Here is a 23,825-nt window from a genome sequence, read left to right on the forward strand (position 1 = left end):
GTAGTGCATCAAAGTGTTAAGAGGGTCATGCTAAAAGGAAGAATCAACAAGTAATGGCAATCAGCACCCAATAAAAAAAGAAATATGGCAATACCATGGTGATGGAATGAAATGGAAATACTAACAGCATTTTGAAATATTAGATTTTTTTTTACTATAATAAAAAGAATAAATTATAGTATTTAAGTAGTACTCTGTTATTTACAATTCATTTAAAATGGTAAATATCCCCCTGAGTAAAATAAAATATAATGAATACAAAATACTTTTAATAAATTAATAATAATGATAATAATAATAATAATAATAATAATTTGTAACATATAATATAAAAAAGAAACAATACAAAATGTTAATAATAATATAATAATAATAATAATAATAATAATAATAATAATAATAATAATAATAATTTGTAATATATAATATTTATAAAATAATAAACAATACAAATGTTAATAATAATACTAATACTACAACTACTTCTACTAGTACTACTACTACTAATAATAATATAATAATAAGTATACTTTACAATATATATAGTATAATAAAAATAATAAACTATACAACCTGTTAATAATAATAGTAATAATTTATGATACATATTATATAATAAAATAATAAATTATACAAACTGTTAATAATAAAAATAAATAATAATAATAATAATAATACTTTATAATATATTATATAATAAAATAATAAACTATACAACCTGTTAATAATAATAATAATAATAATAATAATAATAATAATAATAATAATAATAATAACTTATAATATATATATAATAAAATATAAAATATACAAATAGGTAGTAATAATAATAATAATATATAAATATAAATATAATAATAATCTAAATATAATTAAAATAAACTATAAAACTGTTATTAATAATAATTATAATAGGAATAATCAGTTATTATTTCAAAGTGTCGATATCAAATATCAAATATGATATAGTGTACTTTCAAAAAAGTCTATTTATTTGATACATTTTCAACTAAGTGACCTAATCAACAAAATAATTAAGAACAATGTGTATTCTGTATTGCTCAAGACTTATTTTAGGAATCCTGTGGCTATGTTAATATATATAACAGAGAGAAGATTTCTTCATCACATTTCCAAACATAATAGTTTTAATGACTTTTCTTAATTTCTAATAACTCATTTATTTTATTTTTGCCATGATGACAGTAATAATATTTGATTAGATATTTTTCAATACACTTTTATACAGCTTAAAGTGACATTTAAATGTTTAACTAGGTTAATTGGGTTAACTAGGCAGGTTAGGGCAATTAGGCAAGTTATTGTATAATGATGGTTTGTTCTGTAGATCAGTGGTTCTCAAATATTTTTCATCAAGTACCACCTCAGAAAAAAATTGTCTCTTCAAGTTCCACCAAAATGAGCAGTATTGAAATATAGTAGCGTAGTAGGCCCAGTAAAGCAGCTACAACTTACAAAAGTTAAAACATTTTTACAAAGTTAAAAAATGTGGCAGATTACCTTAGAAATATAGACTATATGTCATATATAGCTTATTATGTACATCATTTTTGATAAATTTTGAAATGTGTGTAGCATGTACATCACATATTTAATTCCTCCGCGTACCACTAGAAGGAAGCCTGCGTACCACTAGAGGTACACGTACCACAGTTTGAGAACCACTGCTGTAGACTATCGAAAAAATATAGCTTAAAGGGGCAAATATTTTTGACCTTAAAATGCCTTTTAAAAAATTAAAACTGCTTTTATTCTAGCCGAAATAAAACAAATAATACTTTATCCAGAAAAAAAAAATTATCAGACATATTGTGAAAATTACCTTGCTCTGTTAAGGGAAAAGAAATAAAAAATTCAAAGTGGGTCTAATAATTCTGACTTTAATTGTATTTTTATTCATATATATTACAATGGTACACAAATAAAAATTTATTACCATGCTATAATGTCCCCCTAAAACATGACAATGTAAAATAAGAAAATAACCATGTCTTTGTAAGTAAATACATATATTCCCTATAATGGTACTTCACCACTGTATTACCATGGTAAGTACAAATATCTTGATAATTCCATGTATTTGTAAGTCTAAATAAAAACACAATGAATGAGTTGTCTACAATATAAATGAATTATGATTCTGACAAGACAACAATCTCCAAACAAGGCCTGTGAAAACACAGCCCCGGTCAAGAAACATGATGTAAAAACAGCACATACCATTTGTCAGACATATAATGTTCGAGAGGCTGCTGTCCTCTTGGTTATCCAGTGGCATAGCACATGCCTGCGGAGACGGTCTGTGAGGGTAGAAAAACATGCCGATTAGCTCTTACACAGAGCGCCATTGAGCAATCTGAAGAGAGGAGGCTTAATGCCATTGTGGCTCATGGGAGACACAGCTGTTGAGCTGAGCAATCCTCCCCTGACAGGAAATTGGATGATCCAGGCCCTCAGTCACCAGCGGGGCCCTAATGCATCGCTCTGCACTAGCAGATTGGCACAGATCCTGTACTCCTCCGAGGAGGCAAACTGTTTGTGATGTTTTATATGAATAAGATGTGATTAATAAGAGGCCATTATAGGCTAGTAGTGTCCGCTTTCTTTAGGCAATTCAAGCTGACCTAAACAATCAATAAGATAAAAGTAAAATAATGTGATTTGATGACCTGTGTTATGGCTCAGCATCACCCCTGGTGCAACATTTCCCTAAGAGGCACACCTTACTTTCATTACACACATTCAATGGTACTGATCTTTTTATCCATGCTGGCGTGGGATATAAGGGGAGAGTAAGGAACACACAAAACTGCCTGCAGGTCAGTGCATACAATAAGGTATTATTGTTCATGATATTATTTGTGGTCCTTTTTTAATTTATTTTATTTTTATTTTTATTATTATTTCTATTTTGTTTTTAGTAATAGTTCTTTAAAGGAGTTGGACATAACATATTTGAAGATGCACGCCTCAGTAAACTTCAGAAGATTCATAAAAGTTTGTGATTTGCAAAAAATGACCAGCGTAAAAAGTTTTTTACTGACCGTGCTATGTGTTTTTGATTTTGCTCATGGATCAACTCATTATTTGTGTAATTATTTATTAAAAGAGTCTAAAAACTGGTCTAAAACTGGTTCTTTTTTGTTTTTGTTTGTTTGTCATGGTACATTTTCAAAAAGATAAATACAAGTATACAAAATTTCTGGGTTACATAAAAAGCAAAACAACAAATACAAAGTGAAAATAAAAAAAGCAAAAACAAGGTAATACCATGGTATATTAGACTCAAAAAAACTATTTTACCATGCATATTGACATGAACAATAACCCAACAAAGTTTTGTCAGTTGGGCATATTACGGTTGTCTAAATTATTTTTTGGTTGATTTTATAAACTGAGTTCTTTTAATTTTATTACCATCAAACCTATGGCGGTTCAATTATGACCTTAATCATTTATTTATTCATTTTCTTTTCGGCTTAGTCCCTTTATTAATCTGGGGTCGTCAAAGTGAAATGAACTGCCAACTTATGCAGCATGTTTGTACACAGCGGTTGCCTTTCCAGCCGAGGCTCAAACCAGCAGCCTTCTTGCTGTGAGGCGACAGCACCTACTGCACCACTGCGTCGCCTCATGACCTTAATCATATTAACTCAATCAAACGTGGATGTTTACATGGTACACTGCAATTTTTAGATAGTAGATTTAACTAACTTAGAGTTAAAATGAACACTTCCTCAGAGTTTATTTGGCAACCACTATAAAAGTGTTAAAAATAACACTTTTGAAAGTGTTAACGTTATCAACACTAAGAGAGTGTTAATTAGCAAACTCTTATAGTGTAAAATATCTGTTAAATTTACGAAAAAAATACCAGCAGTTGTGGTTACCAGAATTTTTCTGTGAAAAATATGGAAGTTTTATATAACTGTATACATTTTTGAACAAATAACCGTATTTCATGAACTGATCCAATGTTCAGTTTACAAAATCATAGCTTAGTGCACAAAAATGTAAAGTCATTAGATGCATTAATGTGTTCATGTGATTGCAATTAACAAACAGATTTTCACTGCATTAGTAACTACACAGTTACCTTTAAATAAAAGATGATGCAGCATAACATCATTATGTAACATTTTACATTCTTAAATTCAGTTTACAGAATATTTCTGTTAAAATTCCACAGTCAGTATTTGTTATTTAACACATACTCTTATTCAGAGTATTGTCTTAATCAGTTTAAAATCTGATTATTGGTGTCCATTGGTGCTTTAATGTTAATGTATGTTTTTTATACATATATTATTACATAAAGTCAATTCCAAAATTATTCATAAACCTGGCGAAATCTGACTCAAAGTCTGACTTATTTTTTTTACTAGAAATGACACAGGCTTATCCCAAAAGATTATGAGACAATATACAAGAGAGATCATTGCGGAAAAAAAAACTTTAAGTAATATTTCAAGTAACTTTAAGTCAGGGCAGTATAGTGACTCGCAGCAAGAAGGTTGCTGGTTCGAGTTCTGTCTGTTTTCATGTTCTCCCCGTACAACATAACAACACAAATGTGGATCTTTGTGAAGTAGTTTTTTCAAGTGCATTTTTAACAAACAATATTGTGCATACCTAAAAACATAAAAACATACACACAAAAAAATTGTACACCACCTGACAAAAGTCTTGTCACCTATCCAAGTTTTAAGAACAACAAATAATAACTTGACTTCTAGTTGATAATTTGGTAGCAGAAGTGGCTTATATGAAAGACAAAGGCCTCTAGATTATGCTTATTTTACCCAAATAAAATATGCCTTGATTTTTTAATATTTAATTAGGACAGCAAGATCTGACTTTGCTTAGACAAAAGTCTTGTCACTTAACAGAAATAATGTAGGGTATAGAATATAAAATCAAGGTGCAGTGGAAAAAGAATAAATATTGTGTATGACTCCCATGAGCTTGGAGGACTGCATCTACACATCTCTGCAACGACTCAAAGAACTTACTAATAAAGTCATCTGGAATGGCAAAGAAAGCGTTCTTGCAGAACTTTCAGATTCTTTGGATTCATCTTCCTTTTGCCTTTTCCTTCATCTTACCCCAGACATGCTCAATAATGTTCATGTCTGGTGACTGGGCTGGCCAATCCTGGAGCACATTGACCTTCTTTGCTTTCAGGAACTTTAATGTGGAGTATGAGAAGGAGCGCTATCCTGCTGAAGAATTTGCCCTCTCCTGTGGTGTGTAATGTAATGGGCAGCACAAATGTCTTAATACCTCAGGCTGATGATGTTGCCATCCACTCTGCAGATCTCTCACACGCGCCCATACTGAATGGAACCTCAAATCATAATTTTTTCTTTACCAAACTTGACTGATTTCTGTAAGAATCTTGAGTCCATATGGGTTCCAATAGGTCTTCTGAAGTATTTGTGATGATTGGGATGCAGTTTAACAGATAATTAATCTGAAAAATCTCCAATAATCTCCAAACGAACAACTAAAAGTCAAGTTATTAGGCTGGCTTGTGTAGAAACTTCTTCTTCTTCTGAGACTAAAAATTAAACTCTTATCTCCTCCTAGAGCTTTCAAGCTATGACCCTCAAACTCGAGTCAGACCTCCGAACTATTCAGACTCGGATTGCTATATCTTTTCTGACTGATCCGACTTTCGGTTTTCCGAAAAAAGTCCCGGGACCGTCGAAAAATCTCATAGACTTAACATTGGATCAAAGTTTGTGACCTCATAACTCTTCTAACTTCTAACTAGGCTCATTTAACTCAGACTATCAAACTGCCAATGACTCGTCATCTTTAAACTTTCTAGCCACGCCCTAGTAACCACTTTTGGACCCTATAAACCGTCCCATAGACTTCCATTCAAAAGACTGATTGACTTTACATTGGATCAAACTTTGTAAGCTCATAACTCTGCATCAGACTTTCCTACAGACTAATGGCTGAGCTCATTTTACTCAGTCTAGCCAGCAACCAATCACTGATGGCCTTTTAACTTTCTAGCCACACCCTAACCACCACATACTGCACCCTAGCAACTGTCCCTTAGACTGCCATTATAGAGGTTCAGATTGATATCGTCATGCTGCAGTGTGATAAAGACATGGGGTTGTTTTTAACTGTTCATACTGGCAAGAAGCTTTGATACATCATCAGTCTAAGCTGTCAATTAACTCCATAGCAACAAAACAGACTAACCTAGAAACATTGTAGAGAAGCGGGGGTTGGCTTGTTTGACTCATGCTAGCACACCATCTATCTATCTATCTATCTATCTATCTATCTATCTATCTATCTATCTATCTATCTATCTATCTATCTATCTATCTATCTATCTATCTATCTATCTATCTATCTATCTATCTATCTTTTCAAACTTTTTAAAAAACTGTTTAAACTAAATAAACTATTACCATCAGGCTTTCACAAGCCAGCCTCAAAGTTTGTCCTCAAACTTTAAGAATCTAGTTATTTGTTGCTCTTGACAACAAGATTTTTGTCAGGTAGTGTACATGAAATAATACAAACACAGAAATGCATGGATCCATGTTTACCCTGTTTGTCACAAAATAGCATAAAGCTGCAAATTTTAGCTGTCGTTTGCTCATTTTCAGATACCAAACTTAGTGGAACAAGTGTGTAACATATATTTTCTAACAATATAATGTGATAATACTGATAACTGTGATCATTTTGGTGACTATAGTCATGATAAGAAATGGTCATATCATTGCATACTGATGTCCAATTACGTCAGTGAATTTCTTCCAAGTTAGCAAATAATGACTTGACCCCAATTACAGCTCCTTTTCTGCAAAGCAAACAAATAAAAGTGCCCCGATCTGACCTACTACTACCGCATTTTGTAGGTGTGTTCGGAAAGCGTTCAGAAAACCCCCTTCGATATTAGTGTGTCCCGTGAAAGGCAGCACAAACAAAAGGTCTCAAAAGAAGCTCAACCTCCACAGTTAGAGAATAATAGAGGCTTGTTAGACCGAGCACTTTTAAATCTTCACTAGAATAGACATGCAGGTGGTGTTGATTTAACACCAATGACAGTGCAGGCCAACACAATGCAGAGTCTCCTCTTCACAGGGAAAGAGGGGGGGAAGGAGAACCACGAAAGAGCGAGAGAGCAGGGATCCCACACAAGAATGACAAGCACTTCAGCCTGTATTAAAGGATAAAACTTTGAGCAGGCCAATGCGGAGTGTCCCTGAGCTGAAGGGAGTGTATTGTTTGGAAGTGTTCCCAGGGGTGCAGAAAGATGGCGGGACGGGTAAGGCCAGGCCCGTCAGGCATGCTTCACACAGCGGCGCCCAGAGGAAACTGACCTCTCTCTGTCTTTCTGGGAGGGGTTGGCAGTGACCCCACATTTTTATGGCCTCTAACAGAATGTTACGCTGTCACGCCTCATTGGGCCTGACAATGAACACGAAAAAGTTGCCACTCGGGATGATTAAGAAAGCTATTTATCCATCTCTGGGGGGACAAAGCGGCCATTCAGCAGGACCGAAACATAATTCACGGCCTTTTCAGATATCAAACCGATGGCGTTGAAGGAGATCTGTCTGTAAAATATGGTGAATGGGTGTTGCGAACAATCCTCGGTTGTATTTCAGATTTTTTCAGTGAAGGCGTGAGAATTGAAAGAGAGTGAGAGGGTTATTAATAGAGCTCTTCTTGACCATCGATGAGGCATACTCTGAATTCCAGACACTATTGTTGACCTTTCAAAAGTCTTGAGAAGCAGGAGTTTGCGGGACTCTGGCCAACTTGTAGGCAAGAGCAGCTAAAAAGGAGAAACCAATCTAAGCTAAATGAGCCACTATGTTGTGTGTTTTTATGTGATGTTTGAAAGGCACAGTTATGAGATAAATGACAAGCATGGAGAATCTCCTTTAATTAGGTGCACAGCAGTGTCCATTTATGGAGGCTGTATAGAAAATATTAAATTTCTTTGGCAAAGGTTAGCATACTGAATTGCAAAATAAAAGCGTTCACTATAATTTACATTTTTGAAGACAGAAAATATAATAAAAAATATTAATAGTTTATCATGATAAAAAAAAACTGATTGTGATTTTTTAAAATTGCTTTCTTTTTGGCCAAAATAGTGACATATATCTGACTATAAAATAATAATTAATTAAATACTACTACTCCTACTGTTCTTCTTCTTATTATTCATTATTATGATTACTACAATTATTTAAAAAATATGTTATATTATTATAATTTTTTTAAAAAGAAAACTGCTGATCTTATATTTTATTGTAAAATATAAAATAAAATAATAAAATATATAATTTAGATAATAACTATAACAATAAAACCACCATCATGACAAAATTAAAAATAAATAAGAAATATCATTAATATAAATATTATTATAAATAATTAAGAACACTTACGTAATAAAGTAATAATAATATTATTATTATTAGCCAATCAGATCGCTGTATGCAAATACACCAGCTCAGACAGTGGCTTATTGCTGACTAATTTAATTTAATTTAATTTAATCACAACTTCAGACATTTTCTGTCCAAATCCACTTTTGCTATTTTAAGGACGTAAAAATGTGGTCTGCGTCCCGGCGCATAGTCTAACAGGGTTGTGTTTTGAGTATAGGGTGTGTTTTGAGTATAACATGCATTGTTCTAATTAGCGTATTATCGCCCATTCCCTTTAAGAGTCAGTTGCGTTGTGCCATGGCATTCAGTATTTACATGACAGACTTTGTAAGTGAACAAAATTAATGCTTTACTAGCAAGAAAACAGTTTAACAGACCATCTGCAGCTCGAGCATAAAGAACGTGCCTCCTCCATTTGACCTCTTTACTTTCTCTGTACTTTACACCTTTACTTTTGAAAATAAGGAAATGGTGTTGTATCCACTTCAATGAAGTCATCTATTAGCCTACATATTTAATTCGGTTTGTTAAGCGCAAAGATTTGTTTCAAAACTATTTCTAAATTAAGTTCTAATTTCCAGCAAACTAATAAATGAGCAAGAAATAATGACGTGTGGTCAGTTATGTGTGAACTTTAGCGTTATAACCAAACACACATCCTATTCTGATGCACCATATGGTGATGCCTACAGTACGTCAGCAAAACCTGACAGGTGGACAAATCTAAACTTGTTTTTATTAAAGCAAATATAAATATGCATATAATAAATAATACAGCCAACAATAATAACATTATACAAATTGTCATGAATAAACAAAAAAAACAAAAAAAACAAGGCGAAGAAGGCATTGAGGTAATGGTTTTTATATTTATGCTGAAAAAAATTATTTTTGGAATATTTTAATACTTTAGTTTTTTTATATGTAAAGATATTTGTATATTGCTGTACACCCTGTATGTATTAAGCAATGTGTAAGCTTTGAACCCACATAGGCACATAACTAACGCGCTCTGTTCTGGACTTTAGACCAGCTTTTAGTTGGTCGATGGCGCAATCTATTTCAGTTCCTCAAAATAGCAACACGTCGTCAATGCGCCTGAACACACCTCCATTTTAAACCGGAACACCCAAGAGTCCACAACGTGGTGCAAATGGATTTGCTATTTAAACAGTGTGGTGCAAAACATAAAAATGACTGTTGCACTGGTCTGAAAATAGCAACAAAACACGCCAAACACATCTTGAGCCTTATTGCGCAGGGTGTATGATACGGCTCTAAATATTAAATACTGATATCTTCAACTGAAAAACATATTAAAAACCAACAAGAAAACCCCATTACAATATATTTTAATAACGCCTAACACTGACTAACAAATAGCAAATACGTATTCATGGGTATTCCCTGCTATTTAAAATCCAATATAATCCACTCAAACTTCTTGAGGTAGTACTTAAGCTTAATGTTGCGGTCACTGATATGAAACCACTTTGACTTTCCAGCAACCTTTCTGCTATGACAGCTATTAAAAAAAACAAACAAACAATATATATCAGTATATCAGCGTTATCCTTCAATCCCAGCGTTTTGACAGTTATCCACTTCCTACAAGCAGACCAACTTCCCATGACAGCTGGACCCTCTGCACTATAAATATCCCGTCCTAAACCACTGATGTCACACACAGAGATTTGGTGGAGACACTAGCAAACTGACACAGCCGAGTCTACTGTTTCTCAGCACTCTGAGTGTATCGGTCAGTGCCGTCGCTGTCACGCTGTGGTCTCTTTCACAAGCCTGACTGAGCCCACAATTACACTTGGCACAGAAGCCAATGCCAGCGACTCAGTATTTGTGGCTCAATGTGCCAGTGTACTGACCGAAAGCAGCACAGAAACTCTATGATACCCTAAAACGCCACATCACACCAAAGAAAGCAGCTATACAGGATGAGAACTGAATGACACGTAAGTGGTATAAGCATGCTAAATGTGTAGTGCGCTAAATTAGGAGAAGGGTGTCTCCGATTCTAGTATGGATTTTCAGAGCATGCATATGGTTTTAGCATTTTCTTAAATTATTTTGTTTATGAAATATCTACATATACAGTTAAAGTCAGCATTTTTAGCTCCTTTGATTTTTTTCTTTTCTTTTTTTAAATATTTCCCAAATGATGTTTAACAGAGCAAGGAAATTTTCACAGTATGTCTGATAATATTTTTTCTTCTGAAGAAAGTCTTACTTGTTTTATTTCAGCTAGAACAAAAACAGTTTTTAATTATTTAAAAGCCATTTTAAGGTCAAAATTATATATCCCTTTAAGCAATTTTTTTTGATAGTCTACAGAACAAACCATCATTATACAATAACTTGCCTAATTACCCTAATCTGCCTACTAATTAACCTAGTTAAGCTTTTAAATGTCACTTTAAGCTGTATAGAAGTCTTAAAACATATATAGTAAAATATTACTTACTGTCATCATGGTGAAGACAAAATAAATCAGTCATTAAAAATGAGTTATTAAAACTATTATGTTAAGAAATGTGTTGAAAAAATCTGCACTCCAGCAAACAGAAATTGGGGAAAAAATAAAAAGGGAGACTATTAACTTGGGGGTTGGGGGGAGGGGGTATTAATTCTGACTTTAACTGTATATATTTAGTTTTTCTCCTCAGTAAATATTGTTGATAGTACACCTATACATTTCAACGATCATTAAATTTCACAATTTTTAATACTGAAGCAGAATGGGACAAACTAACAAAGAGTACTCACAATTAAGGAAAAGAAATAAAAACAATAGAATAAACATATACTAATAAAACAAACTCTGCTTCAAGTGTCTTCACTGTATGAATTAAATTTACTTTGTTTCTTATCAAAGTTCCTTTAAGGTAAGCAATTTCACTCGATGGCCATCTTTGAAATGCCTCTCGGGCAGTATGCTCGAGCATATCTGAATGGGGAAACATCAAATTCTCCAAAACTGTTTGCCAAGCTTTCGGTTTCATTACATATTTGGGATCACCAATAAAATAAAACAACAACCATCATCACCATCATCATCATCATCATCATCATCATCATAAGTTTCGTTTATAAATTCTAAACGACTGAATCAAACAAAATCGGCATTTTTTTAGGTTGCCCAAGCTAATACGCATGTGCACTCGAAAGAAATGAGATCACGACACCAACCTCATTTATGACCATTTTACACATTATCATCTTCTGGATAATGCTTCGTCTGATATCGCTACTCTTCTAAAGTAATTCACAACTTGGCCTTGATGGTGAATCTCCTCCAGAAATTACAGCGACTGCATTTGAGAAGTTGCTGTCATGTGATGTGCGTTTGACAGGGCTGACTATACCTCGCGTTCATTTCATAGAGATTACAAAATGTTGTTTTCAAATGTAGTTGGTTCATTTAAAAGTAAAGATTTCAAGCTTTCTGTGGATATTTTTTATGTCTGTGAAGCAAGTATTCACTGAGATTTCAGTGTGTTTGTTGACCACTAAACTGTCGCGAAAGCACATGTCTTCTCCATCAGTCTATAGCAATCGATGATTGGCTCCTGTACTAGTAGGTGGGGCTTCATTTGCCATATTGACCAAATTTGACATAAAATATTGACATATTTCTCTATTCAAAATCTATACGAGTGACGTGTCATTCTATGGTCTTTGTCCTTAAGCCCTTTAGTTATGAACAATAAGGGATTTTGACCCTGTCTTTTGTTGTTTGATTAATAATGATAAAAACACCTGACAGCAAGAATAAAGTATACTGTTTCTTTAAAGCCGTGCAGTGGTTTTACTTTTACAGGCTGTTTCATTCTTAACTCTTTATATTTAGTTATTTTTTCATAACAAACGGGGGTTAATGTGAGAAATCACTAATCGCTGTTTTGACCAATTTTTTTGCATGTATTTGACATTTTATGCACTGATCTTAAGATGACTACATGGTGTGTGTGTGTGTTCTGCTCGTCTGCTCAGCGCACACACACAACAGCATATGTTCACCTTTGCGTTTTTAAAAACATGAATAAATCGAATACACTTCAAAGTAAATGAAGCACGTCCCATGCTGCAGAAGTCACATTGTATGATTTCACTGATTTCAATCTGAAAATGAGCTTTGAGATGAACAAATTCGAACTGCTGGTAGCCTAAGGGGGCAGGATATGACGTATGATAATCGTTTTATAATAATGAATGTTTTTTCATAATCCTTGGAGTCCAAAATTGCTGAAATCGAAATCAATAATTTCATAGCCCTATTAAATTAATCCATCAGATTCTCAAGTTTCAATACATATTCTAAATATTAGCTTGCTAACACCAGAAATATCAAATAAAAACACAAATGCTCAAATTATAGCAACTGTAAATGAGCAATACTGTATATTATTTAGATAATACATCTTCTTAAAGCACTTAATTGAAATTTAAAAGAGCTTTAAAACTTTGAGCACACAATGGAGACCACAGATTGGTACTACAGCAAGAGTTACTGGCAAATTGTTTCAGGTATTTCAGAATTAGGTGACACAGAAAGTCTGTTTATTGTGAAATCTGACATTTGGAACCATCACATTCACAATCAGCTACTCTACACACTAAATTAAATTCACTAGCAATTCCTAAGTTAAAAAAGGGCTCTAAAGTGAATCCTATACAGCATTTTTAAGTCTACATAAATTGGGATTCAGTCTGTGTCATTCTTAAGTGATCAATAATGCAGCAGCACAACTGCTGATCTGAATCTTGCTTTATGTGCTGAATGCTAGGATACGACACAATAGTAATTGACAGCAGCTGCCAAACAAACCACCAAAAAACAACTGGATGCCGATCAAGAAAGGAAGGAAGCAGAATTAGTGATTGAGAATGAGGGTAAAGAGACCTCTGCCAAGATCTATTACTGAAATTACATGTAATTATGATTGAGCTGACTGCGTTTCAGGATTTGGCAAGATGTTTCAGACTTTGTGTATCCGATGTCGGGCAGAGTTGAGAACTGATAAATCCGATTTAACAAGGTGCATGTTAAAAGAAACATATTTTGCCATGTAAAAATGAATCTCTGATGTCTCCAGAATGCATATATGAAGTATCAACTCAAAAACACACCAGAGATCAGTGATTAAAAGTTGTAAAAATTGCCTTTATTTGGGTTTGAGCAAAAGCATGCTGTTTTGTCTCTGTCCCTTTAAATGCAAATGAGCTGCTGCTGTACAGAACAGGGCAGAGCACATTCATAAATATGGATATGTCATAGCAACAAATGTATTTCCAATGGCACATAACTCCATTGGAAATTATTTTTTGATAACCGAAACATTTGTACATCGGGCTACGTCTGCTAGCAGTTTTTGTTTTCACAAATTCACTGTTGTGTGTATGTGACAATCTAAAACACATTGTGCCATTTATTGTAAATTATCTGTAGGCCACTGTGTACATTTTAGCAAATCTCAACATCCTACTAATGCACGTGTGTAAGAGAAACCAATCTGTTTGTCGTACATTATTTTAGGGCTGCACGATATTGTAAAAATTTGACATTGCAATATTTTTTTTCCCTGCGATATATAGTGCAATATTTTTTTTATATATATGCTTAAGATATACTTTTGCACACATTACATACAGTATCACTGTTTTATCTGCTGCACCACTGACTGTAAAACTCTTCCACAAAGAACTAGAGCAAGTTTTTTTGGGGCTGGTGGAGGACCAAGAATGACTCAGCAGCAGCCGCACTCATCTATTTGGGTGCCTAAAAGTTAATTAGTGACGGGTATAGATGTATATATCTATGAGTGACGGGAAGCTATGCTAAGGTTAACTAGCTTAGCATATATCTTGCTGTCTGCAAATGACAGTAATTTAAACGTACCAAAAAACTCCTATAAGTGCATAAAATTAGACACAATTACACAAGCATCGTTTTAACCTTTATAACCGAACGTTAACGCTACTCTGTCAACAGTCTATTGTCTTAATTATTGCGCTAACAGAGCTAACTTACATAAACAGAGAGCAACACATTGCAGATGTCAATAATGCAGCGTAATGTAATAATATACCGATCAAACTCTGCTTTAAGTACGCTACACGTTTATAAACTGCCTCTGGAACCCAGTTCAGATACAAAAATTTATTTAACAAAAATAGTAATGCAGTAAAGTATTGGATGTAAAGGATGACTGTTTAGAAAAGATACAGCTATACGGCGAGGAGCTCTTTCAAACACATCTTGTCACGTGATCTGGAGACAACTTATTTATTTAAAGATCCTAACACTTAAATTTGTTGAGTTACTTTCGACTTGTGTTAGGACAACATGGATGGTGTGGAACCCATGAATTTTTTACACTAACTCCCCATTCACACAGGGCTTGAGCGTCAACGCTTGACTGGAGGCGTGTCTGAGGCTGGGGTTGACGCGAATGTCATAGCAGCATCAGCCAATGAAATTCACTCAGCAATAGGCCACTGTCTAGCTGGTGTATTTGCATAAAGCGATCTGATCGGCTGACGCTTCTGTTGGCTGACGGATCCACAATGCAGTTCGGCAATGCCTGATGTCACCCATTCAAAGTAAATGGGAAGCGTTGACGCTGGCGCTCCGTGTGAATAGGGCATTGGTCACAAGGTGATTGACATTTGAACAATTGATTTTTCCTCTTGCTTGTAGTAAAAAACAAACCAAAAAGTTACTGGGATGTCCTTTTTCCACATTATTTGGGTTGACAGATGCCCTTGTTATGAAATGCTAAAGGTCTGATTTTCAAGATATGTTCCCTTTAAAAATCAGTCCAAAACACAAGTCACATTGTTTGAAGAGCATTTAAAGGCCCCCAGCAGCTTCCTAATATGGCTGACAGTCATGAATTTTTCAGTGGTCTTTCCCATCATAATGTTTTTCGGAAGGGTGATGTCCATCCCCCTCAGAGAAACTGGTCTTTGTCCTGCCTGACTGACCAGAAAAGAAGTCCCACTGCTGCAGGCGAGCAGTAAAACACAAAGCCGAACCAGTCAGCAGGACAGGGGACGAGACGCACACACCTGCAGGACAGCCACTTTAGGAGCTCTGTCCTACAATGAGATAAAAAAGCTCCATGTGGCCGCAGGACATGGGTTTTTGAGGGAAGTCCTGGGGCGGGATTGAGGTTTGGGGTGTTTTAAATTATTCAACAGGCTCTCAGGCTTTATGGCAAACTCCAGATGCTTTTTTGTGTGCTGTTTTCATGAATGGTGCAGTGATGGGACAAGGGACGAGTGTTTGAGTGACCCAGATGTGACAGAGACTTCACTGGGTGTCTTCGGCTGGCGATGAGATGAGGTCAATCACCGGTCATGAGAATCAAGTCACCGTTTCCTAATATGCCTTCCAGTGTTTTTAAATATTAATGTCATAGTTCACCAAAAATGTCATTTAGTCATCGCTTACTTAATGTTAAGTCATGTTACATTCATCGAGTGGGTTCTTCAGGTTCACGCTCAATATTATATATATTATAATAACTGTGTGCAAAGGACATGAAATGTTTGCTAACACTTTAGTTTAGGTCACAACTCACCGTTTTTATAAACAATTAATTAACACTACTAGTTTAGTAATATACTATTGTAATTAGCTGTTTATTAATAGTTCGTAAGCTAGAAGTTGGGTTTAGGTTTTGGTTAGTAATCAGGGATGCAAAATAAGATCATACTTTATAACTACTAATAAACAGTTAATATTGCAATAATAGACAGGTAATAAGCCAGTAGGTAATGCTGTGAATTGTGACATAAACTAAAGTATTACCAAATATTCTTTTAAAAAAAGTAATTAAATAATCAATAACAATAAATAACATTTTAAGCAATGACTAATTTAAAAGTATGAATACAATAGAAGTAAAATGTGTATTTATTAATTACATTTTATTATTTAATAAAAATAATATAAATAAAATTAATATAGTTAATTATTAATTAAATAATCGTTATTACAGTATACTAAAACTCGTATGTAGTGTTTAGATTTTTTACTTGTTATTATTATTACAATCACGTCTAAATGCTACTCTCAAAAAGAACACTCTCAACAATAATGAATTAGTATGTACTATAATTTAATATTTTACATAAATAATTTTAATTACACCCCTAAACATAATAATATTGCAAACAACTATTTGTATAATAATGCAATATAGTAAACAATATACATCGGTCTCGATCACCAGTGATCAGCAGACACATAATTGAACATCCAGATTTCATGACTAACTGCATCTCTGTTTAATGTTTATCGTCTTTATTTCATATTTATTTTGTGTTGTCACTTGTCACTTTATGTACACTAGAAGCTTCTGTAGCTAAAACAAATTTCTTGTTTGTGTAAAGCACACTTGGCAATAAAACTGATTCTGATTCTGATCTAACCCTCAAAGATCGCTGGAGAACATTCGTTTTCACTCGGGCTACAATTCAACTCCCTTCAGTCACCACACACACACCTGTCCTGGTTCTCTATTGAATACACACACACACAGCTGGGAGCTGCTCAAGACTGCGTACATAGACCATATAAACAACACACACATTTACACTGCCGAGCCTTGTTGGTGCATACCCTATAACATTACGAAGTGATTTCCTTGTCTAGTCTTCCCGTGTTTGACCCTCACTTTGTTTATTTATTTATCCTGACTGCCGCTTGCATCAACATTCTTCCTGTTACCTGACAACGCTTTTGGACCCATTTGCTTCTGTATTTGACAATTGAATGTCTGACTACTTTAAATGAAGCCTGTATTGTCCATTGTCACCCGTCTCCCTTGTGGTTACAGTAGCACTGAAAATAAACATGCAAAGGAATGTTATTTTTTTACTCAGATATATTTATTATTTAAAACTATTTATTTATAATTGTTATAATAATTATTATAATTGATGACATAATAATAATAATAATAATAATTATTATTATTATTATTATTATTGGCAATAATATTAATAGTGTTATGGTTGTTGTTATTACTATTATTATTGTAATTATTTTACAATATACTGCTGTTATAATTATTTGTATTTTATCTACTGTAGTTTGTTTATTACTTTATTTACTTTATAATTTAAAAAATAAAATTATTTAGTTTTTTTTTCAACAAATAAAGATATAAGATAATATATAACTTCACCACTCACCAATAGTGCTAAAATAATCAATTTCTGCCATTTTTGTATGATAAAAAAATGTACGATTATCCTCATTAAGAAATGCTTATGAAGACATTATATGCAATTGAGTTGCATGAAGATAATAGATAAATAAATAAATAAATAAATAAAGATTAATATAATATTAATAAATTTTTATTAAAAATAATATCACTAATTAAATATAAAATGCTATAAAATGTTTTTATTAGTCATAAAATAAATTTATTATTTATAATTATTTATTTATAATTGTTATAATGATTATTACAATTAAATGATAACAACACCAATAGTGATAATAATAATAATGATAATAATAATAATAATAATAATAATTATTATTATTATTATTATTGGCAATAGTATTAATAGTGTTATGGTTGTTGTTATTAATATTATTATTATTATTTTACAATATACTGCTGTTATAATTATTTGTATTTTATCTACGGTAGTTTTTTTATTACTTTATTTACTTTATAATTAAAAAATATTTATATTTAGGTTTTTTTAACAAATGAAGATATAAGATAATATAAAACTTCACCACTCACCAACAGTGCTAAAATGATCAATTTCTGCCATTTTTTTATGATAAAAAAATCGTACGATTATCCTCATTAAGAAATGCTTATGAAAACATTATATGCAATAGAGTTGCATGAAGATAATAAATAAATAAATAAATAAATAAATATTAATATAATATAAATAAATTTTAATTAAAAATAATATTAATAATTAAATATAAAAATGCTATAAAATGTTTTTATTAGTCACAAGATAAATGTATTATTTATAACTATTTATTTATAATTGTTATAATGATTATTACAATTAATTGATAACAACAACAACAGTAATAATAATAATAATAATAATAATACTTATTATTATTATTATTAATATTATAATTATTATTATTACTATTACTCTTCTTTTTATAATAATAATAATAATTATTATTATTATTATTATTATTATTATTATTATTATAAATAAAAGCATAATATATTACTTCCTGACAGTGATAAAAAAAACTGTATGATAAATAATTATTACTATTCTCTTCAAGAAAAAGTTTATGAAGTCCTAATATGCAAAAAGCTGCATGAACACTTCACAGAAATGAAAAACATGACTGTATGACTCTGCCTTCAAACAATAAGTTAAGCTGCGTTCTGACTCTCGAGTCTAGACTCTAATGTGTGAGTCAGTGCTCGTCTGCTGTGTCAGACTGGACTGTTTAGTAACTGTAAGATGAAACTCTACATCAGCCCACACAATCACACTCTCACGTCTCTCTATCATCATACAGTATCTGCAGCTCGTACCAAATCACATTCCTGGCGGACAGCAGCAGAAATGACTCAGTGATTACAGCAGCTGAGCAGGAGCCAAAAGGCCTCAGCTTGACATTGGCTGTCCATATATAGGTAAAGTCATTAACATCAACACAGATAAACACTTCATAGGCAACCACTGATCACTGACAAACTGTTTTAACTCACGATCACAATTCCATTTAGCGTGCAATTATAAGAATATTAATTTAGATATTAATCTATTATTACATAATAATTATCAGAGATGGGAATTAACGAATGTATGATGTATGTGTACAATGCCTTGAATGTTCTATCACCACAATATTTATCTGGCTTTTAATCCCATACACTCCTAGAAGTCCTTTATGCTCGTCTGATGCTGGTCTTTTAACTGCTCAATCAACGCAGCTAAAATCTAAGGGAGATCAGGCATTCTTTTTATTGACACCTAAATTGTGAAACTCTTTACCCTCTGATATTCGCAATGCAGACTCCCAGAAGAATTTTAAATCATCTCCAAAACGTACTTTTTTTAGGGTAGCTTTTATTAGATTTTATATGATTTTTAGATCTGTTATTATTTGTTATGCATTTTTAATTATTTGTATTATTACTTTTTTGTATTTTTCCTAGTGTCTTTTACTGCTGCACATTTTATGTCTGTAAAGTGCCTTGAGATGCTACTTTTAATGGCACTTTTTATGGTAAGAGTAGTTTATTTCACTTTTAATTTTAACTTTTTACTTTTAGTTATTACATTTGTACACAAATAACTTGACTTTTTTACTCCTTACAATTTTAATACACTTTTCACATCAGCAACTTAATTTGAATGTCTAATACTGTATGAACAATTAGATGTTTTTAATCCTTCCAATGAAAAAAAGTCAGTAATAAATCTATGGGCTGTGTCTGTGTGTGTGTGTGTGTGTGTGTGTGTGTGTGTTTGTGTGTGTGTGTGTGTGTGTGTGTGTGTGTGTGTGTGTGTGTGTGAGAGAGAGAGAGAAAGTACTAAAAGTCCCCACAAGTATAGCAATACCAGTAAATTTTAAATTTTGGCCCCATGAGGAAAACGGCTCATACAGCACACATAATGAAGTATTTTGAAAGCATAAAACTGCATATGGTTTCCTGTGATGGTTGGGTGGATAGAATATACAGTCTGTACAGTATAAAGATCATTACGTCTATGGGAGACCCCCATAAAGATACCTGTACAAGTGTGTTTTTGTGTGTATGTTAGGGCTGCGCTGGACAATATATTGTGTAAAATATATCAAATAATTGTAACCATAATAATTTAATATACGAATAGCAGACGTGTGATGAATCAGTGGTCCTGAACCACCGAGACATGGATCAAGTGGTACCTGGCCGCAAAGGAAATCATTAATTATTTCAGTTTTATTTGTTATCTGAGTCTGAACGATCTTTTCTTGAAAAGATCTTTTATTTAGAAAAAATGACCATATTCTCTCGTTTACAGTGCCTAAATTTAACCCACACAACAAGCAAAATGAATTAGAAACACTTTCTTTGGAAAGTTTCTTTGCGAAGGGGAAAAAGCCCAGGGTAGGACCCATGAACTACCAAGGAATGGATCCGCAAACCATCTGTTAACATATCAGGTGAAGATCAAAAGATCAACTGCTGATGATTCCAAATGATGGAGGACTTTTAGGGGCCATTTACATAGCGTCTTTTCCTTACACAAGTGCATATTGGGAGTGATGCCATGCGCCTAACAGCCGCACTCAGTTGAAAACATTTTCAGAATGCCACAAGCACTGTGAGTCACGTGACAAGAACTGACCAATCAGCTTCATATTTTGCATGGATGATGCTTATTTTGGTAGACTAATTGTCTCAGACAAACACTGCTTTGCTTTTTAATTTTCTCTATCAATAAAACATATATCAGAGTTGCAGCAATGTTTGGTCAGCTTGTCATCCTCTGAGAAAATGGTTGATGGTTGACACCCCTCCCTGGGGCTTACGGTAAAATTGTCAGTGGCGTAGCGGACGGGCCCTCAGGGCACGCACCGCGGGGGGCCCCGCGTGATAAGGGGGCCCCATGTCGTCACGATTTTCAATAATTGAAAATCCACCGGCAACCGCAATAATCATACTCTTGGGAACAACTGTGGTCGGAACCAAAGTTCACACGTCTGTGTTCTCTGAACACCTCTCAAGCGGTGGACTACTTCATTCTGATTGCTTGCCGCCAATGTTGCCAACTTAGCGACTTTGTCACTAGATTTAGCAACTTTTCAGACCCCCTTAGCGACAAATCTAGCGACTTTTTTGTGTGTTATTGGAGATTTTTTTAAACTGTCATTTGTCCATACTGTACCGTCCCAACTCTTCTCAACAGGCTGCGTGTGATGCCGCCGGCCCCTCCCCCGCCTCACAGCACTGACAGGCGGCCCAGTCAGTCCTCGTACAGCAGCCTCTCCCACCTGCAGCCCGAGAGCAGATCACGCCTCTGCGTACCGACGACAAATGATTTAGCACAGGCAGTGTTAATGTAGTTCCCTTGTACAGTCAAACCGATCTACTTCTACTTTATTTTAACAATTTAATTTAATTTAATTAACGTTTATTCTTTTCTTGTTCACAATCACAGATATAGTGACAGTTTCTGAACTTGTCTGAGTTTATTACATATGAGAGATTACTGCACATTCACTACATATCTATAATGACATACTGTATTCAAACAGCAATAAATTTAGTTAAATAAACATGCTTATATAAAGTGTAGTGCAATTATAAATGCCCCTTTATTAACCATAGGCTGTTAAACAAACAGAAACGGTAAAACGTGATGACGTCAGTGATATGCAAATTGACGTATGACGTATCCCCCCCCCCCCTCTTCATCAGGGGGCCCCGTCAGCGATCCCTGCAGGGTGGCCTCCGCATTTAGCGCTACGCCACTGAAAATTGTCAAGAGTTGACCGGTCCACAGTGATAAAAAAGGTTGGGGACCACTGTGATAAATGACATTTAATTTATTTTGTTTATTTAAATTTGACCAATTAGATGGGGTCTTACTATCTTTATCCCCACTACTCCAGTAGTTGCTGTTCTGCTACTGGGTAGACCAATCCCAAAGCTAAAAAAACACCTACTAATGGCGTAAGTCAAGACAAGAGAGGAAAATGACAACAGCCAATCAGAGTCAATATCTCTGCTGAGGGCTTTCAATCATTCACAGTGTCTTAAAGGCTAAATGTTTGCAATTGAAACAGTTTTAAGAATTCCTTAATAATAATTCCTTAAATTTATATAGCGCTTTTCTGGGCACTCAAAGCACTTTACACATTGGGGGGAATCTCCTCATCCACCACCAGTGTGCAGCATCCACCTGGAGGACGCAACGGCAGCCATATTGCGCCAGACCACACACCACACACCAGCTGATAGGTGGACAGAAGACGAAGCCAATTATGATATGGGGAGGGTTCGGAGGCCATGATGGACAGAGGCCAGTGGGCAGATTTGGCCTGGATGCCGGGGTTAAACACCTACTATTTTTCGAAGGACATCCTGGGATTTTTAATGACCACAGTGAGTCAGTTTAATGATCAGTTTAATGTCTCATCTAAAAGACGAAATTACAACTTAACAATTTAACAATTTTAGTCTGAATTATAACTTAACAATACCAGTTTGTGTTAAAATCATTACATAAATTTAAAAAGTTAATAAAAACTACTGTTATTTACATGAAAAACCTAAAAAAGCACTGCTCATTTTATTATTATCGTGTATATATGTAACGAGGAGACTGACACGGAGGGATCCATTATGCAGTATTTATTAATCACAACTTCACTCAAACACACAATATTCACCTGAGTGCACACACACATCCACAGTAGTAGTAAGGGTATCAAGAATGATGATGATCAGACACAGAGTGAGTTACCAGGCATGAGTGGAGGGTAATGAGCGAGAATCAGAGTCCGTGTATTAGGCTTGGGTCGAGGGAAGGCAACGAGTATCAGAGTCCGTATATCAGGCGTGGGTCGTGGGCAGGCAGAGAGAATCAGAGTCCGTATATCAGGCGTGGGTCGTGGGCAGGCAGAGAGAATCAGAGTCCGTATATCAGGCGTGGGTCGTGGGCAGGCAGAAGGCGAAGCAAAGTAAGAGACAGGCTGGAGTCGTACACAAGAGATCAGGCTGGGAATAACGCTCAGTAATGCTGGCCGGGGCTGAACAACACTTCGCACTGACTGAGTGTTTGAGTGCGGCTTATAAGAGGTAAGTGGGTCGTTAGCCTGATTCAGATTAGGTGTATGCGCAATCAGTGTAGATGGATGATGTAATGCTAAAAGTCCGGAGATGGTGGCCTCTGCTGGCCAGCGAGGGGAATGACCGGGACCGAGTCGGTGACAATATATGGTATTTATTTTGCACGTAGAGTATTTTTTTTATTTTTTTTTTATTTAATAGTGATTTCTTATTGAAACAAATCATACACTGAACTGTGCCAAAACCTAAAAACCAAACTGAACCATAAGAAGCCTGTATTGTTGCACAGCTACCATTATCGCAATACTCCTCAACATCACATATTTTCCCATTATAGTGCTGCATTAGCATGTGTGTGTGTGTCCACATGTAATCTGTATGACCATCTCTATCACCAATTCATCTCGCTGATCAATGGAGAGCGTGTTGAATGTGAACTTCTGTTTGCAGCTCTTTTCCAGATATGAAATGTGATAGTGAACAGAGGCCAGTCAGCCAGCTCATTGGTCTGTTTGCACACTAAATGAATATATTACTTCCC

The 23,825-nt window shown here is 34.3% G+C and overlaps 1 protein-coding gene and 1 long non-coding RNA gene across 7 annotated transcripts in view; one reads left to right on the top strand and one right to left on the bottom strand.

Moving 5' to 3' along the window:
• plxnb1a (plexin b1a) overlaps positions 1–23,825 on the bottom strand; it is a 199,131-nt gene that overhangs the window by 105,355 nt on the left and 69,951 nt on the right. For all 6 annotated transcript variants that reach the window (XM_087306601.1, XM_087306600.1, XM_087306598.1 and 3 more), the window contains exon 2: positions 2,242–2,321. In XM_087306601.1, coding sequence (XP_087162727.1) covers positions 2,242–2,255 — 14 coding nt within the window. In that variant the 5' untranslated portion in view covers positions 2,256–2,321. The remainder of the gene's footprint in view (positions 1–2,241; positions 2,322–23,825) is intronic.
• LOC147838166 (uncharacterized) overlaps positions 1–23,825 on the top strand; it is a 148,051-nt gene that overhangs the window by 22,465 nt on the left and 101,761 nt on the right. The window lies entirely within an intron of this gene.

The sequence above is a fragment of the Danio rerio genome, chromosome 23 (genome assembly GCF_052040795.2).
Source record: "Danio rerio strain M-AB ecotype USA chromosome 23, GRCz13ab, whole genome shotgun sequence".
Classification (NCBI taxonomy): Eukaryota; Metazoa; Chordata; class Actinopteri; order Cypriniformes; family Danionidae; genus Danio; species Danio rerio.